We start from the raw sequence: 20,158 nt of genomic DNA on the forward strand, positions 1-20,158 counted from the left end.
CGAGGTCCCGAAGGGTTAACAGACGTCATATAACTAGCAAGGCCGTATTTCGCACTGCATGTATCTAAGCGGTGTAGTTCGTTGACATCGCTGGAATAGCTGGGTAATATAGAGGGGCGATCCAGGTGGCTGGGCCTGCCTGGTCCTCCCACTTGCTCAATTCAATATCTCTTGTCAGCGGCCGAAGCCTAGATGGACACTCAGAATGGGAGGTTTTCATAGTGAAGACGAGTCAAGAAGGCAGGGGGAATCGCGATTTGTACATTATTGAGTGCGGAGTACTCGGCAGAGTGGTGGGACCTTGGTGTTGAGGCGGACGGCGGGATAGTTCCTGTGGGACACCGTAACGCCACGACGCCACATCCTGCGCCCCAAGTTGGGCGGACCAAGCCATCCCCGTTTAGGCTATATGTGTATCTCCAGAGTAATAGTAATCGGTGCGTTGTGCCAGCGTCACTCAACATGAAGCAAAACAAACCACCACGCCAGACAAAGGGGAGAGACGCGACATTGCTCCGACAGTCACCTAGGTAAGTCACTCGTTTACTAGTAACCAAGACATACAGCACAGCAAGCGGTCCCTCCTCCTAGTTTGCCGCATCGCTCCTCCAAAGTCAGCACATATGTACGCGGCCCATCACCACGCTCTTTCGCCGTCATGTCCGCCGTTTCGAGCCCACACCGCTTTCTCCCTCCCCTATCTCCGTATCTTAAAGCTCCGTCCCCCACCATGCCACCCATAGGCCGTCGAGGGCGCCCTACAGCCAGCTCCGAGGAGTCCCGTCTCCGCGACCTGTCACCCAGTGATACTCTCCGTGCCTTTACCGAGCAACCTATGCCATTCGATACCAGTCTCGAGGAATACAGCGTTTTCCGCTGTATTGATAGCTTAACACCTGCTGAGAAGAACCTGGGCGCAAGGGTTGCCAAAGCCGCACAGCGGTTACAGAGCTGGTGCCAGGAGATAGAGCAATGGCGCTGGACAGGAAGCTTTGAGCCTCCCAGCGAGGAGATTCTTGACAAGCGACGGAAGGAGATTGAAGATTGCGTACGGGAGCATGTCCAGGGCCCAATGGATGTTGATAGCATGGGGCGACTCGAATACCTTGGGTCATTGCTTGCTGTGGAAGTGGAAGCGCACGAAGCGCGTCTCGACGAGATCAGCGAGGAGCTGCAGACTCTGGAATATGATGACCTCAAGGAGCATCTCAGAGACATCTACGGGCCCAACAGGTCAAGACCGCCCTCTGCGGGGTATGGGGCAGGGCAATCCAGATATGTTCCTTTGGATGACTTCTCCATGTTGATTACGCAGACCCTGGTGGCTTCTCTTCCTCATTACGTCCAACTCCAAGAACGACTCAATACATGGACGGCACGGCTTACTATCCTTCGGGAAGTTCCTCGATACGTCAACGGCCTGCAGACCATTCAGAAAGCCATGGCATTAGGGTGGGACGCTCTACAGCCGCCCAAGGACACTTCCGATAGGGCTTTCGCCAAGTGGGAGGAAGCAGTAAATACAATCTACGGTGTGCTGCAGGACAAGATCAGCGACCTGGGCCGATGTCTCGACGGAATGCTCGACGCCTTGGAGGGGCGTGATGATTGCTTGCCAGACAAGTGGATTGATGATTTCGAGAGCGTCGAAGGCGATTTCAAGCGTTGGGTAGCTGAATCGCGCAAAAGATTGATAGAATTCGACTTGCTCAGGAAAACGGAGCAAGGTGTCCAGGTCTTGACCTTAAGGGGTGGGGCAGGTTCCGATACAGAGTCACCGCATCCGGCTCCGGTTGTACCAGCGGTCTCTCTTCAAACAGGCATCGACAGCGAGGACGGCTGCTCAACAGAAAATACACCACAAGCAACCAACATGGACTCTCGACCTAGAGCTGTCACTGCCATCAAAGTGGGCGACTTGCATTCATCCAGCAATCCGAACCCGTCGCCTACCGAGGCCGCCAAGGAGGATATGTCTCACGAGGCGGATACAGTAACTACTGACTCGGAATACGAAGAAGGCGACACGGTAGTACACCATGAAATCGAAGACGTTGAAGGTAGCTTCTGCGGCGATCCCGAACTCATCGACCCCCATGACTCCAAATCCCCGCTGGTCGTCACAGTTCAAGATAGTGATGATATTCACCATCTGATACATCGCCCCACCACTCCGCGCTCGCGACGCAATAGCAATGTCTCCGTTACTTCAGGCTTTTCCTTATCCTCCAGCCCACGCAGCCTGATTGAAGACTCCCCTTCAACTCGCGGAGCCAACAATCGACGCGCAAAAGCACCTCGACCCCAGTTGAACGCCGCAATTGGCAAACGTCGCCCACTGAAGATAATGGACGACTCCGCGCTCGACGACATACCTCCATGGCCTCCCACCCAATTCTCCCAGCAGATCTCTCCCAACGGCAGCACCGAAGAGCTCGACCGCAAAATCTCCGACATTCTGACCACGATCCCTGGCAACATCCGCCTTACTTCGCAATCCACCCGCGACGAAGCCAGATCCACCCGCGGAAAGCTCAGCAGTAAGCCTAGTAGAGGCTATCTCCGCTCCACGCGCTCAATGAACACCCTCAGGAACCCGCCGATTACGCTCTCCGCTGCCAAATCCTCGAACCCCGAAACGGGCGCCAATGGCTCCACAGGTCGAAGATCCGCGGCGTCGGTGCGACCAGACAATGACATCAAACTGTACCACCTCACGCATCCGGGGAAAGAAAAACCCCTGAAACTCTTCATCCGTCGCGTAGGGGAGAATGGCGAAAGAGTCATGGTCAGGGTTGGGGGCGGATGGGCTGATTTGGGAGAGTATCTGAGACAGTACATTGAGCATCATGGACGGCGGACGATTAGTGAGGGGCGTTTTGAGATCCATGGGCTTGAAGGAAAGAAGGTGCTTGATAAGGAGAACCAGGGAGAGAAGGCAGACACTACGCCTGGTAGGCCGCAGAGCGCTATGAGCTCCGTGAAAAGGGATCGACGCTTCAGCGGCGGCAGCACATCCACCACGACGCCGAAGCGCGTACCACTAGCTCCGCGCGCAGCGACGAGTCTATCAAATACACCCGGCAGCGCGGTTCTCCCCGAAGACGAGGTAACAGCGACGCCGTCGACGGATGCATCCCTTCGCTCGTGGCGGGGAGACGAAGTCGGGCTTGCGGGACCCAAGGCTAAGAAACTGGATCTCAGCGGCGAGAAGCTCGAATGGCTCGAGGGAATGATGAAGCAGGCGAGGAGTGTCAGTAGTGGGAATTTGCTGCCGCCGGGCGGGAAGCCGGAAGGAGTGGGCCGCGAGGGAGTGAGTAGTCGGTCGGAGAGTAGAAATGAGAATAGGAATGGTAGACCGAGGACGGCAGGCGCGGGTGCGGCAGGACCGACGGCGCCGGCGTTTGCGGATCTGGGCAAGGTGGGGAGGACGAAGAGGGTGTTCTTGAGGAGTGGTGCCGGGATGGGTTGAAAAAATGGGAGGTGTTGTTCAGCGTTCCCGGGTTGCGGATCTGTTTTCAAAAAAGTTGAGGTGGATCTGGGGTTGTGATTTGAGGCTTTGGAAATGATGGCTTGTAATGACCTTCTGATATTGATACCCCATGATAGAACTTCATTTTCTTTCTTCTCCTTGGATTTCCTTCCCTCTTTTCCCCCTTGCTTTCGAGGGCTGAAGTGAGAACCCTTGCGTTTCCAAACACCCGTTTGTTTCCTTCCTCAGCTAGAAGAAAAGCAAAAAGGACGAGAAAACGAGGCACCATGGGGAATCGAACCTGAGGGCAAAAAAGTACCAAACCCCACTTGAATAGACCGACTGCATTAGAAGAAGCGCATCTTTTGATTCCGACGCAGGACCCTAACCGCCTAGACTATCGCATGGTGTTCAGTGATAGTAGTAGCAAAGTAAGAATATTATATAGTAGAATACCGTGTCTACACATACTACAAGGGTAGTGTGGCGAAGGTGTGGCGGGTATAGGGTTGGAGAAGATAGGCTCCTGTACACGTGGATGGAGCCAGTGGCATTGGTCGTGGGTGCAGAGAGGATCGGGTAGGTGAAAGAATGTGAAGCTAGCCGAAAGACCTAGCTTCTTCGAAATATTTCACCGCATAGAGAGTGGAGGTTCTAGAACCTTTCTAAACGCTAAGATTGGCGAATCTAAGTAGAGTACTTAGTAGAGCTTGATTTAAAGTCTCTAAGCTCTTGTTACTGTATTTAGCTAGGATCGTGTATATAGAGAGTTTCCTCTCCCTTAATATATGGGCAACGGGGCGATTGTTCCACTGCGAGCTCTCATCGATCGTTCGATATATAGAGTCTGTCTACTTATGGTGTATAGTTACTCAATCAACAAGTTGGAGTATTTCTGCATGGGAGATGCCACAGTTACCGTGCTTTTCTACGTTTGTTGCTTCCAACGACTTCACTTCTCTACTTCCTTGATGGAATCTCAAAAGTCATATGAGCAGGAGCAAACCGTACATCCATGTGCTGCTTTCCCCGGACGATTCTAAGGCTGGAAGATGTTATTCATCATCACAATGCTGAGTCGGAAGGCTTCGTCAGGCCAATATGTAGAACTAGGCGCTTATGCCGTTGTCAAGACAAATATTGTTGCAACTAGCGACGTTAGAATCGGTGAAGCCTAGATACAAAATCATGGAGCCATCACTTCCTTGTTCGGACTATGACAATATAAGGCCTATGAGGTCAACACAACAATGAGAGCACTCTGGCTAGTGGCTAATATTCAGACCGAAGCAGTGCTTATCTGAAAAGCTACATTTCTCTGTTACGTAGATGTACCGGTAGAAAAAGAAAATCTTCCTAGCATAGTCTGCAATTACCGTTGTCCGTGATTATAGCGCCTTCGTGATCTCAATGCTCTTTAACCTCTACGCTTTGTGGACTCGATTCAGTATAGAGCTTTCCAGTCTCTCCCTCTATATACATGTCGGCATAATCGAAAGGGAGCATAGTTCGGAAACTTTCCGGACCCTTCCTGCGAAGCACCTTGCATGCATAATTGTTGCACATAGGCAAGGGTAAAGCACTAGAGAGCCTAGATTAGCTACAGGAGGAATTAGAGGGGTTGGAGAATCTAGAGTAGAAGCATCAGTCTGTCACCAGTGTGATGATCAATTCCGAAGGATGAACGAGTATGACGGGATGAATACATCTCCCTTCAATGATAACACTTGCCACCTCACGCCAAACCTTTGCGCCTGGAACACGAAACGGGAAAGCAAAAGTCATCCCAAATAGTCGACCTCCTCTTCATAGAAAGGAACTGACCTTGCCACCAGCAGTGCACATTTCGGGTCCACCTTATAGAAGCCCAAGCTTTAATAAAGGCGTGGGCGGCACCGTGCTCGAACCCGATCCCGGTCCTCAGCTTCGAATGTCGAACAACGGGCGGTATGCCGCTTCCGCGCGAGACATTCCGGGTACCCTACCTAGGCAAACCGTTAACCGTACCGGTAGATGGACCCGATGTTGGCCCGCTGGGACTGCGCAAATAACATGGGCCGGGTGCGGAATAGGTACCTTGCATGTCGACACCCCGGTCCCTATAAACGTGGTCCTGGGACGTGAGCGTGTTGGGACCCCGAATGGCTGGGCAACAGGTAGCGTACGGAATACCTCACGAATTGACAACGAGTCAGAGGCGGGAAGTTGCATGTTCATTGTTTTGTTGGGAGTTGTTGGTTTGCCCTCGTGAGAAGGGACTGCCAGATTCCCATTTCCGTGGACTGATACTTGCATGGCATTATGTGCAGTAGGACCGTCTGCAGGACAAAGTGGAGCAACCGACACGGACCTTGAAAAGGGGATAAGATAACCTGGATGGTTGAATACCAGGGAAGATCTGGCCAAGTATCAGGGGCGCAGACTTGCAATCTCGGAAGATCAGGTTGCTGGGGAACACGATTAAGGAAGTGGTGGGGCGAAAGTGAACTTTTGTGAACATCTTTTCCAGCTTGCGTAACTATACCCTATGAGCATAAGCATGGCTCATAGTGTATGTGTCAGAAACAAGTACTAACTGAATATCTGGGGAGCTTGACCAGGTAGGACTCAGAAGCATGAGCAAAGCCGTTCCTGTGCCACAGTTAGTCCTCTAAAATGAATTTAGAATGACTCAAGGCCATATTCGGGAACGCAAGTATGGATGCTTTATCCCAATCCAAGCACTGTATCCCCTAGCAATAGATACAGATAACAAGTGAGTCCAAAGGGCAACTGGCACGGTGTCCGCGTGCATGTTGGTGGTCAGACACACTATTGATTGCGAATGGAGAAGGCATGAATGGAACGGAAGACCGTGCAAGGAGACGCGAAAGGGGCCGTTACGGGACAACCCTGACCCTGGTTGCACAGGTTGGCTGCCGAATATGGAGACGTTATGTCGTTAAGAACATGGCCCGCAGCGAAGGCCGCCGTTGACTACTGATATGCGAACCCTGCCTGAAAGGATAGGCAGAAAGGAGGAACGGTGTTAGGATGGAGGCATATACTTTCCGCTCACTAGACTACCGACATACCGGTATGTTGGCTCCGCCCAACAGCCCGCATCAGTCTCCAATGTGACACCAGAGTTCCGGAGGGGGTTGGTTAATCGCACGAACCTAAGAATAGGCCCGTCTTGCCCTAACACCCCACGCAGCATGTCCTGTAACCCCAATACTGTGGCTGTGGTGTAGGCCGCTATGGTCTCTTCGTCATACCATCCGTATGTACATATCATGGTCGTGAACGCTAAATCGAGTGAGATTTTCGTAAGAGCTACTGGATGGGTGCCAGATTAGGCCGTATTGAGTGGAGGGTGACACAAATGAATGGGATCAGGCCCAACGGGGTAGGTGGGTTTAAACCACGGATGCTTTTGATATGTGAAGCCCCCATTCCCCCCTACGATGATGACGGTGTCATAGATTGCATGACCTATCGCCTGTCATTTCACTGAACAATCTGTATGCAGGGAGTAGAGATTGCATCACTCTCTGCATAAGTGCCCCCTCCCGAGCAGATCGGATCGGTCGAAGCATGTGGGGATTGCGAATGTACTTCGAACTTAGGCATTTGCTTGGAGAGTGGGCCTACGCCGTCTAGAAAGTCGATACAGCATCGACTCATTGATCTTACCATGCCACGGAGCGGTAAGGTACTGTTAGGAACTGATGACGAATGCGCTGAAACATGCAGAAGGTGGCGTTCCAGAGAAAGGGATCCAGGGTGAGCCATGTTCAGGGTCCCTTGGAATAGTGGAACACTTTGTTCATGAATGTAGTGGAACACGGGAACCATAGGCATGCCCGGGCATCCGAGAAACAATAAAACACAAGCCGAGATGATCCGTGAAACGCATGCCACGCGGTGTTGGTCTGGCGTAAGCCTATAAGCCTGGAAAAGGTAAGATGGACAATGGTGATATGAAGCCTGGATGAGAGAATATGTCATGCGAGATATCCAACTGAGACATCTGTCCAAAATGCCAGAGTTCATGCAACACGATGCACGCCTGATTCCAGTTTCACCACCATGAACGGTGGGGAGGTTGATAGGCATAAGACGTCGGGCAGCGTCCAGATGATAGTGGTGGATCCAGATTGGAGTGAGAACGATCGATCGCCCGAAAGCCTTCCCGCTCCAGTACTGGGTTCCTAAATGCTTGTGTTTTTTAGCACCAAGCGATAGAGGAAAACGTCTGATGAAACATTGATGAAAGCTTATCTTCATCAGATATGGACACTAGTGGCGCAAACACGGCGTTCGAGGTAAGCGTCAGGTGCGGCTTGAGCATGATCCATGTGTACGTTTTCCAGTGAGCACGGGTTCCGACTTTTTAAAAGGCCAAACCGTGATAACAAGAAAGGTTGCACCGGCAGCGGAGCCTAGATTAGGATCGCATACTTATTGTGTACTGGGACTGAGGGTTCAGGACTTCATGCCAACGGTTGGCGATCTTCACACTCCGTGCACAGTGCACAGGCGTGGCCTGGTTGGCACGAGTTGCGAAAGCTTGCTCGACAACCAGAAGAGGACGACGAACGGGTTCACAACGATATGAGTATGACACGAGAAATAACGTCCGGCATGAAATGCATGGACAGAGCAATAAAGGGGAGGAAACTGAAGCTCTCACCTCCACGAATCCCCGCCAATGATCACGGCCCGGCACAGCGCACAAGCCCTTCCGCCACTGTTCCGATTCCTGCAGGCCCGGGCAGCGTCAGTGTCACTCACATCAGCCTCAGCAAAACAAAATAACGCCAAGTTTTATGTGGCGGGCGGGGAGAGAAGCTGTGTCCTAAAACTGACCGCTGTTCAGGACTTCAGAAGTCGGTTGACCACCAGTTTGCAACTCGGAATCCGCTAGGCTATGGTACATGATGAGTATCCGAATAAACGCTACTGTGAACGAAGCCCGGAGTGCAGCGGGGCACAGCAAGGAACAATGGGACAGGTTCTATGTGAGTGTACGAGTCTGTAGGGCCTGTGAACTGAATAGACTGACCCAAGAAGTTTATTACCAAGGAGGAAGCCAGGAAAATGGCAGAAGCTCACCCGGAATGGAACCGATGGATCCTGATACCCGCCAACGAGAAGGACAGTATGCTGGCTCGAATCAACGTACGGTTGATGTCCGAGGGCATCCCTCCGGTTGAGATGATTATTTTGAAGTGGAGAGTCTCACAATTGCTGCGGGATATCCAGAGAAAATACAGTATGTAAAGAACGCTCGTCTTTATCTCATTTACCCTGGCGAGTTAGCAAACGCACCTCCATGCAAAGAGCGCTAATTATATTGACTTAGCCGAAGGTAGCATTGGCGGCCTGTTGATGGGAGCAGGAGGTCCACCACATTCGCCAACGCATACCCCGACGCATCCAGAAGCGGGCCGCAGCATGCAGCAGTCGACGCAGAATCAACGATCTGGATATTCACCGAGCGACACACGGCCGTACGACCCAATCAGGGATGTGTAGCCCGAACGATGAAAAGAGAGCCTTCTGGGCCGAGGTGTCATAGAAGGATAGCATCGATTGCGACAACATGGACTTCCCACTCTGTATTCAACAATCAAGTCGCTGAATTTGGAGGCCGGAAGTCGTACACCCAGTACGCTAATCGTATATTGCGGAAGTAGGCGATTCCATCATCGCCTCGGTCGCTTCTGTAATATGGGCGACAGAGACGATCAGCATCCGTCGAAGGAACGAAAGTTTCTGCTCGTAGATGGTGCCTAGATATACGGTCACACTCCACCTTCTGCGATGACTGATAAAGACATCAGTTTGATTCCACAGTCCACCAAAGGTTACACTGGCGCATTATGCCGAACAGCTTACGAGATCGAAGTTCGCCACATGGGGTACGAATCTTCCTAAGGATACAGCTGGCTTGGCGGTGTAACTGCACATTGTGCCCATGGTAGTGGTGGGACGCTGGGAATCCTTGGGAGCGGAAGTTATTGTCGTACTCCACACTTGATGATAAGTCAGGTCTCCGCTTCGCGTCCTGTGCAGTTTGTACGCCGCCTTTTCGGTGGGGAGGCAACTTCAAAAAGGAGGATATCTGGTGCCGGATTGAAGATTGTCAGCAAAGCGGATAAGGAAGAAGCATGTTGACGTTACATGCAGTGAAAGATTGTCGGCGGCAGGAGGGCTTTTCAACGTGCATCCCAACCTCTCCTCTCCTCCGCAACTCGGTCGATATAGATTACCATATCACGTCGGGAGGACAGGGGGACGGGAATCAAGGATGGCCAGAGGAAGATTACCCTTTCGGGACTGAGTGTTGAAGAATGGATAGTGTAAGAGCGAGGATGCCCGGGTGGACGTCTGTTTAAGGTGCAAGCTAGTCCATTAGCTCCTGCCCTATCTTCAACCGTTGATCCCAGTTCTGAAGGGCATCGATGCGCCACAGTAATATGCATGTGTAACCACATACATCAAGTCATGCTTTTCAGGGCTTCAAGACAAAGAGCAGACATGATGCTTTCAGCCGATAGCACCTCTTGATATATGAATTGGATTCTGCATCTCAAGGCGACCATCGATAAAGGTTTTACGATCACCTGCTCTCTATATAGCTTAGCTTGAGTCGTGCTAACAAAACCGCCGGCACCTAGATGCAAGTGCTTAGCCATGGACCTCTCCTCCGTTCAGGTCGACTCTCTTATGACACTTAATGTGTAATCACTTCTGTCCAAATGCGCCCTGAACTGTCCTGGTATAGTGGAGGCACGCTTGTCCTGCCTCGTACGTCTCCACCACGTAGATGGAAACCCCCCATCTATCTTTTCTGGCGGTAACTATGCAAACATGGTGGGCTGGGGACGGAACAAGGCGTCTGTTCACCCCTGCATCCCTTGGTTCGGCTCCATCCCAGCCCGTTTCAACGCCTTCGCTATCCGCGCATCTGACAATGCCTTTTTCGCCTTCTGCTCAGCCACGAGAGCTCGTACAACTTCCGCAGGAACAAATCTGAGGCCTACAGGATCGTCCTCCCGGTCAAGGTCTACCGTGGCGCATATCGTCACGTTCTCGCCGCGTATTGTCATGACGCCAGGACATTCAACGTCGCACGCAAGCCATTTTGGGACAGTGGGGTCAGCTTCAGCGTCGGGGTTTCGAGCAGCGATCCGTTCGAAGCACTCGGTGAGCACCAGATTCGCTAGATTTGGTCAACATGGCGAGGCGATTGTCCGCGAGGGTGACTGTACCGAACTGATCGTATGAACGCAGGATACCAATATACTCCTTCTCATCGCGCAGTAGCACGTCCACTTTCTCTGCAGAATGTCAACCGTAGCCGCAAACGCGCACCTGCAGCTGTGGGTACATACTGTCCACCATATCCAGGAGCATCGAAGAGGTCAGGAAGGCTTGAGGGGGAAGATCGCCGGGTAGTACAGTCGACGGAGGGGGAGGCCTTCCAAGCGTATTGGGAGCGAACGGTGCAGAGCCCGGTCCTTGGAGTGGGCCGAAGCCTGGTGCTTGCGCATTCTGAATGGCGCCGGCTGCGATGCTCGTTAGAATGGAAGTGGCTAACTGGGCCAATTGAGAAGGGCACGTACGAAGGCCTTGAGACTGTGGCACTGGATATCCTTGTTCCTGAGCAGACCGCTGCAACATGGCGTTGAAGTTCATGGGTACGTTTTGTGCAGGACCCGCGGGGCCGCCGAGGGTTTGGTGGTGCGGAAAGGACATCGATGTCTTTTGCCCGAGAGCTGCTTCGAAACTGCTTTGGTGGAGTTTCAACTACGTCGCCGGGGAGGCATCGAGAATTGCGCTAGATGAGGCGGGACTGAGTGTTATGTTAGCCGTGTTCCCGCCAGCTTCCAGAAGCTCGATGCGATCGCGTTGATTCTTCTGGAGTGGGAAGCTCGGTGGCTTGATTTCTTGGCATAAATCTGATGCGCCACACTTAGATGCGACGACATCTTCCAGCTCACCATGTCTCTCTTCCTCAATTCTCACATCATGTCCTTAAGAGGACTCCAAATCGTTCGGGATTCCGCTTGCCCCAAGTGGCCCTCGGCCGAGTCCTGCGAGCGGCTGTTTACTCTAAAAGGTGCTGACCTTTCCACCTAAAGTTGTCCGGTCGTAAGCTCTTATAGCTCTCCGCACCAATAACGGAGGTGTCTGATACTTTGTCTCGGAGATAGTGGGCAATGGAGCTGGGATAGGGGCGCATAGAAGTATATATAGAGACGGTATTCGGTATAACGGAGCTGCCGTGTCCTGCAATACTGTCTTCTCTTCAGCATACGTGCTCCCCTTCTCAGAACCCTGTTATCCGCTTCCCTACTTCGCTATGGCGATGTTCATCACGATGCTGAAACACAAATGGATGTACTCTTTCAAGGATCCCACCGAGTCCTTCGAAGGTCGAAATGTCATTGTCACAGGAGCCACCAACGGCGTCGGCCTGGAAGCCGCTGTCAAGTTTGTCAACCTAGGTGCTTCCAAGGTCGTCATAGCCGCACGAGATGTCGGCAGGGGCGAAAGGGTGAAAAGTGATATAGAAGCTCGAACAGGCAAAAAAGGACAGCTGGAAGTTTGGGAATTGGACATGGACTCATATGAGAGTGTCGTCGCGTTTGCCGAACGAGCCAAAACACTGGACCATCTCGACATCGTCTTACTGAATGCCGGCGTACGCCGAAACCCCTTCGTTCAGTCGAAGCATGGCTGGGAGAATGATCTGCAAGTCAATACTCTTTCAACTGCTCTCCTCGCCATACTACTCCTGCCGAAGCTGAAGGAATCGAAGCAACACACCGGGAAGACTCCGGTTCTCGAATTCACAAACTCCGGCCTCCACCAGTTTGCGAAAATTGCGCCTGACGCGCTTCAGAGCCCCAATATCATTCAAGCGTACAACACAAAGGAACGATTCACGGCAGACAGCCAATACAGAGTCTCAAAGCTGTTCGTCATGTACGTTGCCAATAAGCTTGCCGAAGAAACACCTTCCTCGGATGTCATCGTAGTGTCGGTATGTCCGGGCGTGGTCAAGACTGGCCTGGCCCGGGATATCAAGTTTCCCGGTTCCAAGGCCGCGATAGCCGTAATCGGCTCTATGGTGATGAAATCCGCAGAGGAGGGAGCAAGGACCTTGGTCAGTGGAACTACACTAGGCGAGAAGGCACACGGGAGGTTTTGGAAGCTGGACGAAATCCAGCCAGTGGCAGCTACAATCGCAGGGGAGGAGAACAAGAGGATTGCGGAGCGAGTTTGGAATGAGATTGTCGAGGCATTGGAGAAGGATGTGCCGAGCGTGAAGGATACGCTCAAGATGATCGTGAAGGGCTCAAACAGTTAGTGTCGTGTCGCCATATTTACTTGAGAGATACCAACCGCAATCCCACCAAACTTTTCATACTCGTTACAAAGCCCCATTGTGTACATAAGTACAAGTGCACACTGTTTAATACTCTGTAAACATACCAACTGCTGTATGGTCCGTGCGCAAATGACGTCTGATCGGGTCCGAACGTCCAAGCCCAGGTTACCAGTAGGCGACCCCGAAGACAGGAGAATTGGGCCAATCTAATACGCCTCACACTACAACGAAAGAAGCGTCTTGAAGGTCGAGGCTGGATGCCCGTGCCTCGTTTCCGTCCGAAGGCTCGATCTCACGGCACCTCCTCCCTCCTCCGCTACCTCTTCCCGCACACCAGGCAGCGGGCACGCGCGCACCTCTACAAGTTCCGTCACGAGAAACTCCCCTCGCTCAAACATCGCGCACAATCGAGAATATACAAGTACATTCTTAACAGGCAAGCACAGAAGCTCAAGGGGAAGCAAGGTATCCTACAGCGACTTCGTGGACACACCAGGAGACTGCTAGGCTCTAATTACCTCGAAAATGAGGCATATCGGCGACGTCGGCAGTTGACCAGCACGGAAGGACAGAAGAAATCAGATAAGAGCACGATGAGTTACCAGGAAAGCTACACAGCGCGCGAACCTGGCGCTCGGAGGCGCAAGTTGGCAGGATATCTGAAAGCCGCCAATGACCTGAGGCAGACGTACCAGCAGCAGTATGCGCCGGGATGGAGCAAGGGGGGAGCTTCGTATGATTTCCATGCTGATACCCAAGATCCAACGGAGACATCTATTATTAGGAATGGGGACGAAGAGATGATACTGTTCCCGAGCTATGCTAGAAAACATATTAGGAGAAAGGTGAGTGGGATCAAGCTCTAGACGTTGGTCTTTTCTAACAATGCGCAGCCCGAGGCGGAACCCGGAACGATACAACAAGTCCCAGGGGAGGGTCGCGATGCAAGAGACACAACCGGCGCAGGAGACGCAGAGTTTTGGAGACAGCGTTGGGACGAGTACGAGGACGATAATGCCATAGTAGATGTGGACGTTCGAGGCTGGGTATACTCGCCGCACAAAGGACAAATGTCACGGAAGCAAAGACTATTCATTAGTCTGGCACGTCAACTGGTTGGGATACAAGCGCCTCCAGCTGGAAGTTTGCCTGCGAGCTCATCGCCAAGCCCAGTCAGCAGCAGAGACCCAAGCCCCAGGCAAGGAGCTTCTGGGGAGTGGCGACATCCGCGTCGAGCGGACAGGTATGAGATTCTCACAGCCAAGGAAGCGGAAAGAATCTACAGAAGGGGAGAAAGAGAGGCCGAGAGGGCCGCCCAAGGTGCTTATAGCGAGACACCTGGTACGGGCTCTGACGGTACCTCTGTGCACCGTACGCACAGCAGTGCTAGTCTTCGTACAGAGCACTCGGATATGGCGACACCGATGAGGAAGAAGGCGTCTTGGAATCAACCTGCAGACATGAGCCCCGCTGAACTCGCCGAGGCAAATGCCCGTCTCATGGCTCGACTTCGACATTTCTTAGCTATACCAATGGCAAACTCTCCCATCAGCATATTCTTCTATAACGACAAGGTCTCGAAGCAACGGACAGTATACACGAATCCTTCAGGGCACTTCGGCATCTGCGCCGCGCTGGACTTTATACCGACGCATGTGCGCGTTCTCGCTTCCGACAAGCTCTCTGCGACAGAGGAGATCCTTGTAACCGAGTCTCATGGTGTGAGTGTGATCAGCGATATTGACGACACCATCAAGCATTCGGCAATCAGCAGTGGTGCCAGAGAGATCTTTCGCAACGCATTCATTCGGGACCTTGGCGATCTCACCATCCAGGGAGTCAAGGAGTGGTACAACAGGATGGCAGCACTGGGGGTGAAGTTTCACTACGTCTCCAACTCCCCATGGCAATTGTTCCCAGTCCTCTCGAAGTATTTCAGAATGGCAGGGCTTCCTCCAGGATCTTTTCACCTAAAACAATACAGTGGGATGCTTCAGGGCATTTTCGAACCCGTTGCTGAGCGCAAGAAGGGAACGTTGGACAAGATCGCACGAGATTTCCCTGAAAGACGTTTCATTCTTATTGGCGACAGCGGGGAAGCAGACTTAGAAGTTTACACGGACTTCGTGTTGGAGAATCCCGGGCGAGTCATTGCGGTTTTCATTCGCGATATAACGACTGCGGAAGAAACGGGCTTTTTCGATCCCTCTGTCGGCCCTACAGGATATGTCTCGTCATCCGCGCCCGCCAAAGAGAGTTCAGGTAATTCTAGCGGACTTACTTCCGCGGCAAGTCATCTGGAAGACGACGATCCGCAGTTACAGGCGGCTATACAGGCCTCGCTCCGTGACATGGAGGAGGTCAACTTGAGGCGGTCGACGCTCAAGTTTCCCTCAAATGAGGACGATCATCCGCAGTTGAGGCCAAAACTACCTCCAAGAACAACCTCGGAGGATAAGAGTTCCCTAGCAGTGGGAAACCTAATAGACTTGTCGCCAGGGGAGGAACCGGCCAACGTGCAAGAGAAAGGCCGACGCGCCGTTAGCGATACTTTGGTAGAACTAGAGAGTCGGGGTCCCAAAGCATCACCTAAAGAAGCACCTCCGCCTCCAAAGAAACCTTTGTCTCTTCGTAGTGGATCTGGCGACTCTGCATCGCCTCCTTTACCTTCATCATCGTCGGCTTGCAGAGCCCCTCCGCCACCCAAACCTCGCCGGCCTTCAACAGCAGTACACCAACCTAGCCCTCTAGCTCAACGGCCCTCTACGCAAGCCTCCAACCCGAATTCGACCGCTTCATCCGCCACGCCTACCCAACCCACCTACACCAGCAAAGCCCTCAGTGGGCTCACCACAGTATACAACAACCTACCGGCAATCCGCAGCACTAATGCTCCCACACAAGAAAACCAAAACTCCGCCGCTTCAAGTCTACAAGTCGATCCCCCCACCAAAAAACCAGCACCCCCTCCTCCGCCCCCAAGAAGAGGTGTAACCGCATACCCGGCAGCGGCCGCTTCCTTCGTCGGTACCAAAGCCGCCAGTGCATGGCAGAATGCACCCACCATCCCGCATCCTCTATCTCGCTCTACCCTGTATCCTTCCTCTACACAACATGCCAGCACTTTCTCCACAACTGCATCGGGGCAACAACGCAGTGATGGAGATGGTCCAGGTAGCGCTGGATTCGGAAGCGGAAATGGCAATATAGGAACGGATTATGCGGCCTATGCGCAGGCCGGAATGAGTAAAAGGGAGATTATGTGGAGGCACAGGTGGGCGAGGGCTGAGCAGGTGATGGGTGAGAAGGGAGTGAAGCTGCGGAGTTGGAGGGTGGGGAGTGACGTTGTAGATGAGGCGGAGAGGTTGATTAAGGAGGCAGCGAAAAGCGACAGTGAGACAGGGGAGCGGGTTGACAAGGGACGTGAGGACACTGGCGATGGTGCCGGGTCCCGGAATGAAACGAGGAATGGGAATAAGGAAACATAGTCTGGGGCCCAATAGTCGTGTGTTGGATGTTTGGCAGCCGTTTCAAGACATGTGAAAGCGGGCAGTGTTCTGTCCGGAAAACACTTTTGTCCAGAAGTTGCAGAATGTTAGGTGTACGGAGTAGGCAGCAAACCTTTCCCTTGATTATGCATCTGCCAAGTCTAAAATATTACATGGAAATCGGCTGACGCGTTAGTAACCTTTCGAGTTTAGCTCCTCTGTCAGCTCCCTCGCGCCTACTACTCTTCAACCACAATTGCGCAAAACTGTTTTGCTGTTTCTCGATCCTCCTGAGTGAACCTGGCTGGTTTGGACCCAATCAGGAGTTTGTTCTACGAGCAATTCCGTCGCACACGGGAACTATTTATCACCATTTGAAAACTTATCGAACGCAACTCTGAGGTGGATAATCTAAAGCCTGGACCTCGATAAATATCAAAACAACTGACAGCAGACAGAAGAGAACTCAGTATATTTCGGGATCATGACTGACGAACGCAGTTCTCTCCGATATGCCAGTAAGTCAATAAATGAATCACCATAACTCTCCTTTGCTAACGAGGGACGTAGGTCCAAATGAGCAGCGAACCATCAGCAGAGAAGATCTGGGTTTCTACCATGCCGTCATAATAGGAGTTGCATACGAGATTCCGAGCAGCATTGATGTCCATTCGCCCAGGTCCTTCTATTCTCCGCTGAAGAGTTGTATTGGCAAACACCCTTGCTTATCCGTTGTGGTAGAGGACGCGGATAAAGACAAATCCAGCTACCATCATGTGCCTCGCATCAATCTGGAAGAGCATATTGTCATTTTGGACGGTAAAGCCGCCTCAGAACCTTTGAAAGAGATAGAGCAAGCTCTCGCAGCAAACCTCGACACACCATTCCCCCCTAAAATCCCGCCTTGGAAGATCGCGGTCCTCCCTTTACCAAAAGGCTGCCTCATTGCCTTCTGCTTCTCCCACACTATCGGCGACGGCATAACTGGCGTCGCCTTCCACCGCACATTGCTCCGCGCTTGGAGAAGAACTCCTTCAGACAATGCCACCCCATCTACAATCCAAGTTCCGCATCGATCACTACCACCCGCCTTCGACACGCCAGCCAACCTCCCAATCTCCTGGTCCTACCTTCTCGCCCCCCTCATCTCCCTCTTCATCCCCTCCTTCCTCGCCAAAGCCCTCGGTCTCCGCCCCTCCGCCTCCGCAATCAGCGCAGGAACATGGACAGGCGCCCACATCCCCGACTCCCCAACTCCACCCCCAAGCAAAATCCTCCTGCGAAGAGTCGACGCACCGATCCTAACCTCCGCCCTCCACGCCGCAAGGAAGCACAACGTCAAACTCACCGGCCTATTCCTGCACCTCGCCGCCCGCGCCCTCAGCTCCGTCCTCCCCGCCGACCCCAACATCACCGACTTTGTATCGCAGACTGCGATAAACATGCGCAAGGAGGTGGGCATATCGAATGAGCAGGGCGGAAACTTTGCTTCGGGGTGCTACATTGTGCACGCGCGCCAGCCATCTCCCTCATCCACCTCCTCACCCTTCACGGAAGACGACTGGCTAGCCGCCCAATCCGCCACGCAAAACCTCGCCCTAGCAGCATCGACACTGCAAGACCAACCCATCGGTCTCCTGCGCTACCTATCCAGTATGCGCAAATGGATGCTCGGGAAATTGGGTCAGCGACGCGACTGCTCGTTCGAAGTGAGTAACGTCGGGGTCTTCCCCGGCATCTCCGACACCGACGGCGAGCAATCAGATGGTGGAGATTTCAGGATCGCGGAAATGGTGTTCGCGCAGCCGGGACAGGCGCTGGGTGCGCCGTTGGCTTTCAATCTCGCCAGCGTGAAGGATGGGGCGCTGGTTTATAGTGTTACGTGGAGGGCAGGGGCGTTGGAGGTTGGGAAAGGGGAGGAGGAGGGGGAGTTTGTGCGGAGGGTGTGTGAGGGCATTGAAAGGGGGTTGGCGGGGCTGGAGTGATTGAGGCATCTGAAAGCATTTCTTTCATTCTACGAGAAAAAAGGGGTTTGAAGAGTCGTGGTGGTTTGAAGAGGCAATACGAGCCTTTCCGTTCTACTGGGATCAAAGGTTCTAGCTCTAGTATGGTAGAGCTAGGTTATAATGTTAATAAAGTATGAATCAAAGCAGTCAGCGGATTAGACATTCATGGCCCAATCGAACACCTTGCGCGTGGCGCGTGCTGACATCCTCCATATTTTTGTGAGCTTTCAAGATGGGAGATAGGCTTCTCACACTGAGTCTCATTAGCTCAGTTCCTACCATCATATTCACTTAGACAGTCAGAAGAGAAAGAAGGACCCAGAAATCCAATTCTGTATCTCACTCAAGTTACATAAGTGATCAAACAATGTCTCCAAGTACAAAATCAAAGTCCAGTTTAGAAACGTGAAGTGCCGTACCACCTTTTCCAACACCGAGAAACGAAAGCCAGAAGCAACCACCGGGACCACTCGCCTGCGAAAAGCTCACCAACCATCAAGATCCCACAAGCCAGCCGCCTTCACCCAAACAACCCTCAGCCAATCCCCAGTCCGTCACTTCCTCCAAAACGGCAGCATCCGCCTCAGCTCCCAGGAACTACAGCTCCCCTTCATACCCCCCTACTTCCTCCTCGCAAGCTATAAGCTAATGAGCCTTTACTCATCCTCAGAGAAGTGACTGTATTCTTCTTCCTCGGGAGGAGTGTCGAATCGGGGGTCGAACAAGTCGCATTCGCTAGAGGAGGACGAACGGACGTCGTCCATGTCGCAGGTAGAACTCTGTAGCGTGGCAGCGTCCACCATTTCGCAGTCTTCAACTTGCCGGTCATCAATGGGACCTGTCGCATCCTCAAAACTGCATTGACCGGAGGCGGCGTCCAACACCGGAGAGGCTGGTAGGAGTTGACATTGCGCGTCTACGGGGTGTGAACTCTCAGTAGAGCTGGTTCCATTCTCCAAATTCCAGTAGCCAAAGTCTCCCGCGCTGGAGGAGCTATTTGCTAGATGGTGTTCCGGGTGTGCATGCTGCCAACCTCCCCCTTCAAGAAGCTCCTCGTTTGTGACTTCCATCGGAAAATCGACACATGCATGCTGGGATTCGTCCGAGGATGTTGAAGGTGCTGGGAGAGGAGAAGCCGGCTCCCACGTTCTTCGCTGGTCCGTGACTTTCTCGTCCTCGCCGTCCTGCGCCAGATTGCCGATATATAGAGGGTCTTCCGGAGTCGGCGGGCGCACTTGAAACGGAATGAAATGCTGGCACGCCTTCGAATCGTTCCCAATCCCATTGACTCCCAGAGTAGCCAACAAAGCATCCACACCCATATCACCCGCCGGATCCTCCACCCTCCAGAAAGCCGGATTCCCGGGATCCTCAGCATAAGCCTTGTGCAAACTGGTAAAGGCGAATCTCGTCGTGCACATATTGATATCGACGACCCAAACATGATCGCCGATGAACTCTATGACGGCCTCGGGCTCCGTTCTGATTAGGTTCGATAGCGTCTCCAACTGCCACTTCTGTGAATGTTTGTTCCATTTCCTCCAGACGACTTCCTGGAAGAAGAAGGGGAACGTGTCGTCGGCCTCGACGTACTCGAATGTGATCATGGAGCCGTCGCTGGTGGTGCCGACGACGAGGCGGAACGGGTGGTCCAGGACTTTGCAGACGGGAGGAGCCGTATTGGGTGTCAAGCACGCCGTGTCATCGGTGATGGATAGTGGGCTGGTATTCATTGTAGGGGATTGTATGTGAGACTATACACGCGGAGAAGTGAAAGTACGTTAAATAATATATGTTGTTGAATAGT

At 52.7% G+C, this 20,158-nt stretch overlaps 5 protein-coding genes across 5 annotated transcripts; 3 read left to right on the forward strand and 2 right to left on the reverse strand.

Moving 5' to 3' along the window:
- Nucleotides 1-730: 730 nt before the first annotated feature.
- On the forward strand, nucleotides 731-8,992 carry EI97DRAFT_461557 (uncharacterized protein; the record flags this gene model as incomplete). Its single annotated transcript, XM_033801209.1, has 3 exons — nucleotides 731-3,421; nucleotides 8,528-8,729; nucleotides 8,820-8,992. The coding sequence occupies 3 exons, from the start codon at nucleotides 731-733 to the stop codon at nucleotides 8,990-8,992; spliced, it is 3,066 nt and encodes a 1,021-aa protein (XP_033650484.1).
- A 1,166-nt stretch (nucleotides 8,993-10,158) lies between these two features.
- Nucleotides 10,159-11,595, reverse strand: EI97DRAFT_195595 (uncharacterized protein). Its single transcript, XM_033793638.1, has 5 exons — nucleotides 11,464-11,595; nucleotides 11,086-11,315; nucleotides 10,855-11,028; nucleotides 10,732-10,800; nucleotides 10,159-10,682 (listed from the first exon to the last, which is right to left on the reverse strand). The coding sequence occupies exons 2-5, from the start codon at nucleotides 11,216-11,218 to the stop codon at nucleotides 10,363-10,365; spliced, it is 696 nt and encodes a 231-aa protein (XP_033650485.1). The 5' UTR covers nucleotides 11,219-11,315; nucleotides 11,464-11,595; the 3' UTR covers nucleotides 10,159-10,362.
- A 230-nt stretch (nucleotides 11,596-11,825) lies between these two features.
- EI97DRAFT_384626 (uncharacterized protein) lies at nucleotides 11,826-16,345 on the forward strand (the record flags this gene model as incomplete). The annotated part of the gene is made up of 3 exons (XM_033795982.1): nucleotides 11,826-12,815; nucleotides 13,091-13,702; nucleotides 13,751-16,345. The coding sequence occupies 3 exons, from the start codon at nucleotides 11,826-11,828 to the stop codon at nucleotides 16,343-16,345; spliced, it is 4,197 nt and encodes a 1,398-aa protein (XP_033650486.1).
- Nucleotides 16,346-16,829: 484 nt separating this feature from the next.
- EI97DRAFT_445398 (uncharacterized protein) lies at nucleotides 16,830-18,330 on the forward strand (the record flags this gene model as incomplete). Its single annotated transcript, XM_033799970.1, has 2 exons — nucleotides 16,830-16,863; nucleotides 16,916-18,330. 2 exons carry the CDS (start codon nucleotides 16,830-16,832, stop codon nucleotides 18,328-18,330), a joined length of 1,449 nt encoding a protein of 482 aa, XP_033650487.1.
- A 677-nt stretch (nucleotides 18,331-19,007) lies between these two features.
- On the reverse strand, nucleotides 19,008-20,084 carry EI97DRAFT_461562 (uncharacterized protein; the record flags this gene model as incomplete). Its single annotated transcript, XM_033801210.1, has 1 exon — nucleotides 19,008-20,084. One exon carries the CDS (start codon nucleotides 20,082-20,084, stop codon nucleotides 19,008-19,010), a length of 1,077 nt encoding a protein of 358 aa, XP_033650488.1.
- Between the last annotated feature and the right edge of the window lie 74 nt (nucleotides 20,085-20,158).

This window comes from Westerdykella ornata, assembly GCF_010094085.1.
Source record: "Westerdykella ornata strain CBS 379.55 unplaced genomic scaffold EI97scaffold_32, whole genome shotgun sequence".
Classification (NCBI taxonomy): Eukaryota; Fungi; Ascomycota; class Dothideomycetes; order Pleosporales; family Sporormiaceae; genus Westerdykella; species Westerdykella ornata.

Bases quoted from the DNA above. Each gene is read 5' to 3' on its own strand.
- EI97DRAFT_195595 (XM_033793638.1), bottom strand. From the start codon at position 11,218: ATGTCCTTTCCGCACCACCAAACCCTCGGCGGCCCCGCGGGTCCTGCA. The intron at 10,801-10,854 runs GTATGTACCCAC...GACATTCTGCAG, and splicing joins GCTCCTGGATATGGTGGACA to AGAAAGTGGACGTGCTACTG. The intron at 10,683-10,731 runs GTACAGTCACCC...GACCAAATCTAG, and splicing joins GCGTTCATACGATCAGTTCG to CGAATCTGGTGCTCACCGAG.